This window comes from Triplophysa dalaica, chromosome 2 (assembly GCF_015846415.1).
Source record: "Triplophysa dalaica isolate WHDGS20190420 chromosome 2, ASM1584641v1, whole genome shotgun sequence".
NCBI lineage: Eukaryota > Metazoa > Chordata > Actinopteri > Cypriniformes > Nemacheilidae > Triplophysa > Triplophysa dalaica.
In genome coordinates, this window is record NC_079543.1 from 6,324,489 (window position 1) to 6,338,258 (window position 13,770).

At 37.3% G+C, this 13,770-nt stretch overlaps 1 protein-coding gene across 1 annotated transcript; it reads left to right on the top strand.

Moving 5' to 3' along the window:
• Positions 1–1,428: 1,428 nt before the first annotated feature.
• Positions 1,429–13,718, top strand: col17a1a (collagen, type XVII, alpha 1a). The gene is made up of 51 exons (XM_056731837.1): positions 1,429–1,490; positions 2,022–2,095; positions 2,168–2,224; positions 2,421–2,552; positions 2,737–3,237; positions 3,324–3,371; positions 3,512–3,547; positions 3,669–3,716; positions 3,868–4,002; positions 4,630–4,728; positions 4,817–4,864; positions 5,017–5,088; positions 5,168–5,221; positions 5,298–5,462; positions 5,688–5,762; positions 5,861–5,899; positions 6,646–6,777; positions 6,882–7,145; positions 7,221–7,271; positions 7,615–7,641; positions 7,746–7,772; positions 7,945–8,007; positions 8,203–8,307; positions 8,382–8,444; positions 8,600–8,689; positions 8,769–8,804; positions 8,880–8,915; positions 8,995–9,057; positions 9,269–9,304; positions 9,399–9,470; positions 9,562–9,588; positions 9,716–9,751; positions 9,862–9,894; positions 10,015–10,101; positions 10,369–10,404; positions 10,478–10,597; positions 10,706–10,768; positions 10,844–10,903; positions 10,990–11,016; positions 11,122–11,163; positions 11,380–11,469; positions 11,568–11,615; positions 11,709–11,834; positions 11,938–12,051; positions 12,123–12,233; positions 12,330–12,470; positions 12,630–12,698; positions 12,793–12,930; positions 13,010–13,087; positions 13,326–13,397; positions 13,479–13,718. Exons 2-51 carry the CDS (start codon positions 2,032–2,034, stop codon positions 13,526–13,528), a joined length of 4,206 nt encoding a protein of 1,401 aa, XP_056587815.1. The 5' UTR covers positions 1,429–1,490; positions 2,022–2,031; the 3' UTR covers positions 13,529–13,718.
• Positions 13,719–13,770: the final 52 nt, after the last annotated feature.

The following is a 13,770-nucleotide window of genomic DNA, read 5'->3' on the forward strand; positions in this document are numbered from 1 at the left end:
CCTCCTCAAAAATATAATTGCTTTTTGGGGCACGACTTGATACAGAAGAACCAGCACACAAGAAAGTAAAGACGAGCTTTTCCTAAACTGGACACAAGGTATCTTCAAAAATATATTTTAAGTCTGATTTGTGAAGTTTGAAGGTGCCTTTTGAGATGAACGGTTTTCAAGTTCAGGTTCAAGTTCACAGACTGGAATGCAATGTGAGGATGATGCTGAAATTCTTCGACTTATCTTGGAACAGCGAAAATATTCTCTTTAAATAGTGAAAAGAAAGAGTGAAGTTTTGACTTGAAATTTGGCTTTCTGTCAGTTTTCTCTGCAATTTTCAAAGCATATAAAATCGACAACACTCTATTTTCCTAGCTACCTTATCTTGAAGCAATATATAACGTGAATATTGGGATGGTTTTGCGTTCAGGTTACATTCTCGGAGAAGCTGAATGATATTAGTGCACATCATTTATCATAATGAGTTTTTTGTTCTCTTAAGTAATCATTTGTGGTCGCGAGCAGGTGGGTTATTGTGTTGTGCTATAAAAAATATGCTCAAACAACAAGGAAAAGGCAGGCAACCACACTTTAATATAGAACAAGTAGACACCAGACGTTTGTTTATCGGGTTTATGATCCCAGCAGGCCTGTCATCTACCCATCATTTTTATAATTCGTTGCTATTTAGTTGTAGGCCTTATATTATTACTGTTGATCAGTTAATCATTTTTGATGAAATAGCTTTAAGGTGGACAAATGACAGTTATACACATCATTAAAAAAATGTTATGGGAATAATGACAGCTGTTAGCTTTTGAGGTAGAGCTGATGAACATTGCTGTGAATATGCGCAGAGGTGCTGAAGGTGTACATGGATGGATTGATGCATAGACAGATTTATAGAAATGCAGTGTGCTTCATACTGGAGAAAATGTATCACAATGTAGGCTACGTTGTAGATAATGTTTATTAATAATCCTAATATTATGATTAGTTTTGTTTATTATTTGTGTAAATAATTACATTACAATAAGCTACATGCAGAAAAGTATTGGGTTATCACATCATTTTTGGTTGTTAAAATAATTAAATATAAACGTCCAAGAAACGTTGAGAATACTTTTAAAGCGTTTAAATACCGCCCACGAGTTAAATGTATATGATAGGCTAAAATCTTGGCTTTTTTTACATCTTAACTGTCAAAATGCATTTTCTAGCAAGCTGCTTTATAAGAATCGTTAAGAGGCTGCTACACAGATTTCTTTTGAAATTAATTGAATTGAAAAAGTGAACTTTAGAATATTGTAGAAAGTGTGATGAGTGCCAGATTATAGCTTCTGCCTTGAGGATAACTTCAGGTTTAAACTTGTTGGCTCCAGATGTGGTAGGAAGGGTGAACATCTTTTTTTATGAGCTGTATTGCACTTGAACTGAGAAACATCAGTGCGCTTACACAATCTGATTGTTAGACATGAAATGATAAATTACAACAAATGGTAAGTGGGGATTTACTTATCATTCAATAATGTGGGTTCTGGTAAAGATACAGAGTAATTGTGTTGTTGTGTTTTTATAGCCTATTGAGCATCAACCCTTGTTGTAGTAAGTTGAATTTAGAAAGCGTGTTTTGCATTATTTTAACTGTCTATGTGTGGAAGATATTCTCAAAACATTGAAAAAAAGAAAAAGCAAGGTTAAACATATAGATCTTTATATTGAGATGCTTTAACATAACACTTTATTCTTTAACATCTTCAATTTATTTGTTCTTCGAACACTTTCCTTTAGGTGTTTAATTTTTTTATTAAATTGCAAAAAAAGAATGCATTTGAGTTCATCAAAACTGCCAACATGCTCATCAGTGGTAGATAATATCATGAGGCAATGTAAATTGATTTTTTTATATAATACCTTCTTCCAAAATTTCAGCGCATTTATTTTCTTCTATTTTTTACTTGCTGTTTGAACAGTTATGTATAGTTCTTGTCTAAGAGAAGTTGTTTCATCTTAATTTTGTTTTAAACTAGTTAACATGGAATGGACAAGCTAACCACAACCAAGATTGTGAGAGTAGAGGGGGGATCTGGTGGAACTGGAAGAGGTGAGTGTTAAAAACGTAACACCAATACCAAAATTTTGTTTTGTTTTACACAATGATATTTCTTGACTTCAGAAATCAATAAACATACAGAAACTGTAACCACCACAAGACTGACATCTCTACCCCCGAGTGAGTTCCAAATATTTTTATTAACAATAAAAACAAGTTTCAATGCACGTGCAAATGTGTTATGAGACCACGAAATTAAAAAAGATAAACATGTTCCGTTGACAAACTTGACCTGGTTTCTGAACTTACACAACTAAACATACATGTTGCAGCCTCCTTTCTAATTCCTGTGTGCTATTCGATTTTTCACCACTAGAGGGCAACAATAGCTCATCGAGCAGCCAGCAGGTGTTGACCAGCTCTAGTGCTGGAGGTGGTGTTCTGGTGGAGAAGATCATCACCCAGAGCAGTGCTGAAGGAGGCAGCTCCAGGAGTTATATGATATCCTGTAAGCCTGGTTTGTTTTTCAATTCAGTCTAATACCAAACACATGAAAGTTTGGGGAAAGGCTAGTCTGTAGTAACTAGAGAAACCATGAGAAACCATGTAAAACCAGCTACCACCAGAAACTGGATCAGCTGTATTTTCCAGCATTCATTGTCATCACTAAAGCTTTTCTTATATATCCATAGCCTCCTCGTCTGGAAGTTCAGCCACCAGCAGTTCAGGAACAGGGTCTGTGGTTGACACATTTGACGCCTCCTTGTTTTTAACCTCAGGAGCCGCGCGAGATTTCAGCGTAACCGCCGGGCCGATCGGTAGTTCTATGGTGAAGACCTCTAGCTCTAAAATTAAAAGCTCTAGTATCTCCGCCAACATCCCATCAGTTGCCAGTTCCTCCTCAGCCACTGGTGAAGATCTTTTAACAGGATTTGGATCCTCCTCCGAGTTCATGTCTGGTTCAGCAGGTGGTTCTTTTGGTGTTTCTAGAGGCAACATGTCTAGAAGCGGAGGAGGTGTTGGGTCTTCTGCACTCATGTCTGGCGGAGGAGGTTCTAGCTCCATGACTGTGACTAAGTTCGGCGCCTCGTCCCCCACTGGAACGAGGAAAGCTTCAGGTTTGTCTATGGGTTACAGCACAGTTCCTACAGATAGAAAGGCCAGCTTGACCCTTCAGATGGGAGGATATGAGGGTAAGAGTTCATGACCTTTGACCTGTGGGATATTTTTATTTGTTGATTTTTTATCTACAGTTTTGATGTCTGTCACATTTATTCAGGGAGCTCCAGTGGCAATTCTTCCCCTGAGTACACAAAGAAACAGTACGGTATGTTCACATAGGCTTTTGTTTTAGGACAGAAATGTAATCTGTGATCTGTAATCTGTAACAGTAATCAGTCATTCTGTCATTAATACGTTAATCATGTTAGCGTTCTTTGTATTAAGCGTTGTTCGTTTCATTTGCAGCTGCAGTTGCCACCAGGGGGCGCACTCAGACGAGAGGTATCTAAACTCATTTTTTCATCAACTTTACACAAATCTTTATAATTAAGAATGTATAACATAATAAAATATAAAATAACAAACTTCTTCATTTTAAATATTGTCGTTGTCTGTTTTTTAGAGAGTGAGATTCGGGCCAGACTGCAGAGCGCTTCTCCATCCACTAGATGTCAGTGTCCCGCAATTTGAACATTTTACGTTGTATTTCGTTTAAAATAATATCGTATAGTATGTTTAATACGATTTTAATATCGTTTAATATGACGCGTTAAAGTAATGTGAAAGTTATGGGTTAATAAAGTTAAGATGTGTATGTTTAGGGACAGAACTGGATGATGTGAAGAGATTGCTGAAGGGAAGCCGCTCGGGGAGCATCAGTCCACCCCGTTCGCCCACCAACACGCTACCCATCCCGAAAAAAGCAAGCGTGGAAACACGCCACGAGAGCCTTTCGGGTACATTCACACATTGTTTGTTGGGTGTAATGGATAACTAAGTAAAGAGTACTGTGGCAAAATTAATTTTGCATTGAAAAATGTACATTTACTTTGAAATATTTAATGACGATAATGATATACTTGCAGTCTATATTTTCAACCATTCTGCATCAAACAATGTTGATTTAAAAGTTTAGGCAAGGGTGCATTAAAAATGTCACTTTTTGAGATTCAAAATAATATGAACAGAAAATATATATGGGATTACTCAAGCCTTCAAGCACTTGTGTTAAAATACTGTAAAATGTGTAAGTTTTATCCTGCAGCTGCTTTTGTTTTTATTAGTTCTTATTAAGGCACTTCAATGCCATTTGTTTATAATTTTATTTACATACTTTTGAAAATAAATACATAAATAATGATTAACTTTTTATTGCCTATGTTGTCAAGGCTAATATGGATTTTAAGAGATGACTTGGACTGAGCAATACAATCAGGCTACTTTTAATACAGTATAATTTGTAAGTTATATAAATATAACATTGACAATGTCATTAGTAATGAATTACTTTTTAAATATATCTTACCTGCAAAATATATGCAAAACCCACAGACGTGCCTTCAACTCTGTCGTATTTCTGTCAGGTTATGATGGCTCAGTTCTGGAAGCTGGATTCAATGGATACTACACCAACCCCAATAACCTCAGTTATACCATCCTGCAACAGCCCTCATCACCATCAGGTTAAACCCGTGCACATGATGTGTGAAAGTTGAAGAAATAAAGCTTAAAATAATCGCTGTGTGTGATAATTTCCTGTTTTGTCATTAGGTTTGCAAAATAATTTGTCTCTGGGCTCCTCTGTCATTAGTGGTGCAGGTGATAACTTAACTCTGTCCTCTAGTGGCTTTGACACAACATCATCCCACAAATATCAATAAATTACTTTAATTAAATTCATTAAAATCGTAATATTCCGAACACCATATGAAAATATGAATGCCTGATAGTGATGATATTGTTTCTCACAGTGTATGGGATGCAGAATAACCTGTCATCATCTGGCGGGGCTTTAATGAGTAATGGAGTAGGTGCTAGCCAAGGTAAGCACTCTTTTTTCTCTTTTTTTAATATTTGGTATATGCTGAACAATTCTAGTAAATGTCCTGTTTATACCACCAGGGTATGGAGCACAGAAGAATGTTGGGAGTGCTGGACTGGCTACCACTGTTACTGGTAACTAACGTCAATGATGCAGACTAGACAAACGTATAAAAGCAGAGAATAATTCCATTTTCTATCTCATTCACAGCCACTCCAAGCAGCCCCATCACTGCAGACGATGTGTTTGTGAAGGATGGCAAGTTTATTGGATTGGGAAAGGACAATGTTGCAGCGAAGAAAGAGACCGAGAGATTGGTTATGTCAAAAAACACCGGAAAGCAGTTTACTACTTTAACCACCAGTGCTGGACCAGGTAAAGTTCACCAGTGACCAGATATTGTACATTAGATAGAGTATAAAATATTTATTATATAGCTTCATTTACAGATTAAAAAATAACTGAAGTTGTTGCCTTAAAGTGCATTATGAGTAATGGAGTTTGCATTATAAATACATCTTATTGATGATTACTTATTTAATTTGTATTAAAAATATGAATTGAGATTTGTGGTGAAAAAGGAGATTTTAATTTCAACAGATGCGTTTTCTGAAGATTCAATTAAAAGGGAGAAAAAGATGATCTCCAGCACCATGGAAACCACCACCACCACAGGTGCATAGAGTTTTTGTCACTAAAAATTCACTTGCTTACCAAAATATGGAGTTTCTCTTTAGACATGTTTAATAAATGATAATTTCTGTTATTTTCAGCTTCAAAAGCGTCAACAAAAGACAAGTCCACCTATGCAGGTAGATGTTTTATACATTGTAATTTTTAAGTCATTTTAGGTCAATATTTGAAATGTGGACAAATTTAACCTAAAAGCATTTAAAAATATATTGAGGATTGGCTATATTCATTTGATGAATTTATAATTTAATAATGTAAAAATAACGTTTAAGGCAGCAAAAATGGTACAGTAAACTGTATATATACAGTATACTTTATTTCATTTTAATATTGGATTATAAATTATTATATTCTTATTGATATGTTGTACACTGAAAAAAAACAACTAGTTGGATCTACTTAATTGTTTTGTGTTAATTTACTTTATGTAAGTTTTAAATCGTACATATAACTTTTTTACATAGAAAATTCAAGTTTTGCTAAAAAAAACTGTGTGCAAAAACTTGCCACGAAAAATTAAGGCAAATAATGTCAGCAAAAAACTCAACTCAACACAACTCAACTTTATTTATATAGCGCTTTTTACAATTTTCATTGTTACAAAGCAGCTATACTCATTGAATACAAGAAAAACAACTAAAGGCATATACCTGTAAAAACAAGAAAAAGGTGAAAACAACAAAAATGTAATTGAATTACACAAACAAACTCAAAAAATTAAGTAAATTTTACTCGTTGTTTTTTCCATTGTATATAATATTTCTGGCTCCATATACAATATGAAATTATTACTGAAAATTTGATTTCAATATTTTATTTGTGTTATTGGTCAAATTTTGCTTAAAGTCTTGAAATGTTATGACAGAAATCCGCAAAGACGGGTCGGATGACTCAGCGCTGGGCGGCTGTTTCTGCTGTTCATGGTGGAAGTGGCTTCTGGCATTGATCTTTGGTCTTCTTCTTCTTCTGGGACTTCTCTGTGGTCTCATTGCACTAGGTACATTTACTGAACTTTGACCGGACAAACACAACTACATAAAAAGAATCGACAATGTTTATTTGATGTAGTTAGTAATATATATAACTGTCTCATGTGTTTAGGTGAGGAGGTCAGAAAGCTGAAAGCTCGAGTGGACGCTCTTGACGGTGGAGGGAGCGGTGCCTCTCCCCGAACTTCCCGTTTATTTTCATCTTCACCCATGAATATTGTGGATAACCCTGAATCGTCATTTGCCGAGCGTGTTCCTGAAGTCCGATCTGATACAACTATAAAACTTGGCTCGGAGCCCACTCCGCAGGATTTGGTTTTACAGAGGACCATCCAACAGATTCTTAAAACTGAGCTGCAGTCTGACACTGTCAGAGGTATTTATCTACCATGAATGTGTATATTTTATATGCATTAAACTGTATATTTCATTTTGTATTGTTTTATTTTAGTGTCATTGGCATCTTCACTTAAGGGGGAGCGTGGGGAACCTGGGCCAAAAGGTATTTTTTTAGATACGTATACTGATGAAAGGAATAGTTCACCCAAGAATCAAAATTCTATCATCTTTTATTCAACGTTTTTAATTTATTCATTTCAAACCTGTATGACACTAATGAAGATATTTTGAAGAATTTTGGTAGCTAAAAAATATTGGCCCCATTGACATTTCTCAAAATATCTTCTTTTGTGTTCCACAGAAGAACAAGTCATGTACAGGTTTATCGACACGAGGGAGAAAAATGATGACAGAATTAAAATTTTTGGTTGAACTATAATTTTACGTGTTCTGTAAAAGAGATGTTGGAGAGTTTGTAATACATATCCATTTTCATTTAATTCTAGGAGACCAAGGACCTCCTGGAGTGAAAGGTATTTTTAAAGATAATACAATAATGTGACATTCTGCATTGTGTACATACGTGTAAAAAGCATACGTGCAAAAAATAAGATGTCTGTTTTCTATGATTTTAAAGGTGAAGCAGGTTTTCCTGGAATTCCAGGTTAGTACATTCTGTGAACGTATGTGTCTTTTTATTTACTATTTACTTATAGTTGTAAAATTATGCTGTAATAATTGCTTCATTTGTTCTTAAACATTTAACAAAATATTATAATATTACACTAATTAAAAAAAAAAATAGATTTTGTCTAAATTAATTCATTATTTTTAAGGTCCTCCTGGTGCCATTGGTCACCCAGGACAGGAAGGTTCTCGAGGACCCAAAGGAAGTGCAGGTATGCTGCAAACAGTTTTGCGAGTCAGATCTACCAGTTAATGGACCACCAAACTATTGGTATCTGCAAATATCACTTGCTATCGGAAGCGGTGGAGAAATGTATTATCGGAGCATCTCTAGTTACCATGACAACTGAGGAAAGGTTTTGTAACTTTTACGTATCCACACCTGCACATGTGTGTTTAATTCCCAGGTGAATCGGGAACTGACGGTTTACCTGGACCAAGAGGTCGGGAGGGTCCAGTTGGGCGGAGAGGTGAACCAGGACCTTCAGGAACTGGAGCTAAAGGAGATAAAGGTGACTGCTGTTTTGGGCTTGTAGACCACTAATGTAATAATAATCTTGCTAATTGTTTTGCGTGTGATTCACAGGCTCATCTGGAGATGTTGGTGCACTGGGACCAACTGGGCCACCAGGTCCCGTTGGACCCAAAGGTGATGTTCTCACATAAACAAAAGGCCTTAAAGCAAGAGACTTTGTAGAAGAACATTATTTTCTCCCTTTTAGTTGCAAACAGTTACTTAGTGCACATTTAACATTGGACCTAATTTGAACTGAATGGTCAGCGTAAACTGCTTCATCACAACAGGTGAGACAGGTGGCCAAGGTACTTCAGGTCTTCCAGGAGCTCCTGGACCCCAAGGCTTCCGTGGAGAACCTGGTGATCCTGGGTCTAAGGGTAAATCCTAAATTCTTTTTCAAGTTTAATTAAACAGTTGTTTTTCATTTGAAAGTTAATTTGTGTTCATTATTTTCAGGAGAGAAAGGACCCACAGGCCCCTCTGGTGCTAAAGGTGAGTAAAGCCTTATTGCTAAAAATGCAGATGCTTCTTGGTGTTCTTTGTGTTAAAATGTTGTGTCTGAATTAGGTGAGCTGGGTGAGCGAGGACCGCGTGGTAACACTGGTAAGTTATCTCAGATGCTGTATAGCTACATCTTTTTACATTTAAGTCATGAACATCATGAAATGTTTTGTGCGGTCAGGTGAGCCAGGTCAGGTCGGACCGGCAGGACCTCCCGGTGAGAAAGGTCCTAAAGGATCAGCAGGTACGTTTCAGCATAAACCTCAGGAAATGTTTATTTAGTTTACATCTTTCACAACAACCAAACCAAAGGCGTAGTGTACACCATAACTACTGTATGTCTGATACAGAATCTATGCAATTTATCACAGAATTTATAATTTCTGTATAACACCTTTTCATTAAATGTTAAACTGCATAAATGTCACTCATGTATTATATAAAATTTTCAACAGGTGCGCCTGGGCCAGATGGTGTTAAAGGCATTCGAGGTAACTAAGAAATCATGGAAAAACTTTATTCTACGTTTATCTACTCCAGCTTGTGTTGGGTAAATCTGTTCATTCTGCTTCGTTTGGATTTTAGGGGACCAGGGTCACATCGGGTTACCTGGAGCCCGAGGACCACAGGGACCTCATGGAGATGCGGGAATACCAGGTATAAAGGACAGATTTAATGTGATGTCATTTTAAAGAATGGAAATTATGTATAGATGCGGATGTATGATTTCATTTAAATATCTACGCAGGTACACCAGGACTTCAAGGACCCCCAGGTTTCATTTTATTTTTGCTTTTAGATGCGTATAATTTACAAATATATACTTTTTACTTGTTTTTGAATATATACTTTTTGATAAAACCACAAAACAGTATTTTTTTTCTACTTATATTTTATTGTAGGTTTACCAGGCACCCCAGGACAACCAGGACCTAAAGGTGAAATTGTGTATTATTGTCGTATAATTTAGTTGAAAAGGTTAACACAGGTCTATAGTGTGGTGAAATGTAATATTTTTACATGACATCACATTTTGTTTTGGTGTCAGGTGACACAGGTGAGCACGGAAGAGTTTCTGCAGGTGAGAGATTTTTCTTCAAACTACCATCTTGGTGTGACACTTTTTTACTGGGACCACTTCAGCTTCTTATTAAATTCTGTGTCTTTTGTCTGTGATCTTTTTGTATCTCGTCCCCCCTAGCTGGTCCCAGTTCTAACATTATGGGTATACCTGGACCACCTGGACCTCCTGGAGTCCCAGGTCCTGCCGGACCACCTGGTCTATCAGGTGAGGTCATGGAGTTATAAAATATCTCTAGTTTCTAATTTGAAGTTTAATACCGATATGGAGAGTTTATTTCCCAAAAGAGATAAATCTGTTTAATTCCTTCTTTTGAAATAATGTTTTTAATGTGCATTAGCCATAATAAGCCATAATAAAATTCAGCTTTTACAACACAATAAAACAAAACAAAATCAGAGTTATCTCTTTTGGAAATAAACTCATAAATGTGTGCATATATTATTTGTACTCATAAGCTTTTTTGTACCTCAGGTCCCATTGGCCCTGCTGGTCTACCTGGTTCTCCTGGTAAGATTTTGTTTCTCAAAAGAAAAAGAGACTGAAACCATAAAACTGTTTAACCAACCCTAAATGTCTACAGGTCCAAAGGGAGATCATGGAGAAAAAGGACAGGATGGAAATCCAGGCATCGGAGAGAGGGCTGTTCCTAAACCCGGCCCACCTGGCCCGCCAGGACTTCCTGGGCTTGATGGTAAACCAGGTACATATTCTTTTCATTCAGTATCTTCTAATTCCGATATTTATTCAAACATTTATGTGCATGTAAACGCATCGCAAAAACTTTCATTTGTGTACCACTTTTCCACAGGCTTTGGTCAACCTGGACCTCCCGGTGAAAAAGGTGAACCAGGAAGCTTTGTACCCACCTCAGGTAAACATCATTTCCTTCTTCAAGATTAAAAGATGAGAAAAAAAGATTCACACATATATGTGATTGATCAACCAGAAACCTTCTTTGCCGGACCACCTGGACCTCCTGGACCTATTGGACCAAAGGGATCACAGGGTAGATTCAGTAACTAAGAAATAATATCATTTATTTTAGAAAGACATCGAGACCCTGCAATTTTAAACTGTTTGCATTCTATTCAGGTGAAATGGGCCTTCAAGGCTACTCCGGTAAGGTTATTCATACAGATATCACATAGAAATATTACAGTACAATCTGAATTGAATGCAAAGCATTTGTACCTTCCTTACTTTTTTCCTTCTTTCACTTTTCAGGCCAGCCTGGATTCCCGGGTAGCCCTGGAGAACCTGGGATCGGTTAGTGCTTTTATTTTATTTTCAAAATGAACTTAAATTGAACTTTATTTAGATTTTTTTAGCCACCAGTTTTATGAATCTCTTATTATAAAGACTTTCTGAATTGTAGTGCAGGTTCTTGTTGTATAGTAGCTAAAAATAAATATAAAAAAGACATATTTTGAAAATAATATTAAGCAAAACATAAAAATAGATTAATGTATCTTATTTTACCAGGTATTCCAGGGCAGTCTGGACCACAAGGTCCACAAGGACCGCAGGGACCTCAAGGACCAATGGGTCCTTTAGGGCCGGAGGGTCCGAAAGGTAAAAAAAAATAGTGTATAAGAATTCTAGTGTATAAGAATAAAGATAGTTAAACATTTGGATTGAACAGATTTCTTTCTATAATTTTATAAATAAAGGTGATGCTGGAGTCCCAGGGGCCCCTGGCATTCCCGGATATTCCTACGGTAGGAATCATTCACGAGCATTCATTTCTACCGACACTGTTGGGCCGTTAACCCAAGTGTCTTGAATGTTTTAATATCATTTGTCTGTGTAAGGAGGAGGATCCAGCGGAGTTCCGGGACCACCAGGTCAACCTGGACCCCCAGGGTCTCCTGGATCTCCCGGTTCTGCTGGTGAAGGCTCAACAAATGTTTTTCAGCAGGTTTCAGACTACCTCCAAAGTAAGAATGAGGATCCTCTGCTTTAAGGATCAAAATGTCACAGAGACTTGTAGTTCGGCTCTTTTGACTTGATCCAGTTAACATTATTATGTGTCTTTTTTAGGTGAAGGTATTAGAGAATACCTTGCCGGACCCCCAGGCCCACCTGGACCTCCGGGACCTCCTAGCTCAGCCTCTGACGATGTTCTTGCTAACCGTGTCATCGACTACCTTCAAAGTAGGTGTATACAATTTAAATGGTACATTGCAACATTTCGATGGATCATCACATTCTGTGGTTACACGCAGGAGATGAGGTGAGACAGTACCTGATTGGTCCTCCTGGACCGCCGGGACCCCCAGGTGGATATGGTTTTAACACACAGGAAGTTGCTGGACGAGTTCTCAGGTTAATGAACGGTAGGTCAGATTTGCCCTTGACTACAGATACAGACCATTTTCTAAAAGCATAAAAATCTGATTTTCTAACCAATTTGTATCAACTGTTTTCTATAGATGCTGGTTTAAGAGGTGTGCCAGGACCTCCGGGTCCTCCAGGGCCTCAAGGACCCCCAGGATCATCTGGAGGACTGGTGTCATATGCCGCAAATGAAAACCAGCAGGACATCCATGCAGAACGTCAAGAGTATCATAATCGTAAGAAGGGTTCAACTTTTGACAGAAATCTCAAGTTTTGTGCTGGTGTTTTGCACGTTGAAGTGCTTGGATTTAGCTTTGAAGCTTATGTAAATTGTTGCTATGTTATATGGAGGGCTTTTCTTTTAAATGTGATCTTTTGGTTTGGATCTGTCGCAGGTCGATCAGGCTCAGATGAGCACTTGGGTTACTCAACCATTGCTAAACACGTCTCAGATTATATTAGATGTAAGTTAACCAGTTTGATTTTATGAAACACAAATGACACAATACAGATACAAATTCTTCATTGGGTCTCATGTGTTGGCGTTTTTTCATGTAGCAAACGGTCTGTTACGGGACATGGTTGAGCAGGGTGGTTTCAAAATGATTCCAGGTCCACCGGGACCCCCTGGACCTCCAGGATTAAGCGCAGATTTCCGCGATGCCAACATGACTGAGATTGTGGACTTTATCAGAGGCAAGACCTTTTTTTTTATTATAAAGAAAAAATTATGTTTAGGCAAAACTTACATGACTTAGCCTTCATTTTTCCACAGAACAAAAGATGATTGGACCACAAGGAAGACCAGGGCCAAAGGGGGACGTGGGATACCCCGGAGAGAGAGGAGTGAAAGGTACACATTTTACTAATGACAATGCCCGTATGAAATGTTTTTGTAAATATTTGTAATCGTGGTGTTAAATTTCTCGACATTTTATCACAACAGAATTAAAGATATTCCAACGTCTCAAAACGATATTTTATACAACTCAACATTTAATTTAAACCCTTAATATTCCTTGGCTGGTTATAAGACCCATATTATGTTTGCGTTTCGTCTGCATTTGAATTTTCTCTGATTTTCAATCTAGGTGAGAGAGGCTTTCCTGGTCTGCCAGGACTCCATGGCAATAATGGCCTGAGGGGAGAAAAAGGAGAGAAGGGTATGCTTTCATTTCACATACAGTGGTTGAAATGCAATCTACAGTATATGCTTTTATAAACCTATTTATTTATTTTCACAGGTGATGCTTCATATATAACTCGAAGGAGGAGAAGGAGCGCAATAATTTAGAAGGATGACAACTTTGTGCAATTCTTTTCCCACTTGGACCCACCAGGGTAGCCAGTTTTAATGCCTGAAAAAAACCAGGGAGTGTTCAGAGAATGACGGGAAGGCATATTCAAGGGATATTTCACCCAAAAGGAAAATTCTGTCATTATTTACACATCAAAAAGTTGTTCCAAACATGTTTAGGTTTCTTTGTTATGATTAACACAAAGCAAGATATATTGAAGAATGTCAGTAACCAAACA

Bases quoted from the DNA above. Each gene is read 5' to 3' on its own strand.
- col17a1a (XM_056731837.1), top strand. From the start codon at position 2,032: ATGGACAAGCTAACCACAACCAAGATTGTGAGAGTAGAGGGGGGATCT. The intron at 12,052-12,122 runs GTAGGTGTATAC...GGTTACACGCAG, and splicing joins TGTCATCGACTACCTTCAAA to GAGATGAGGTGAGACAGTAC. The intron at 12,699-12,792 runs GTAAGTTAACCA...TTTTTCATGTAG, and splicing joins CGTCTCAGATTATATTAGAT to CAAACGGTCTGTTACGGGAC.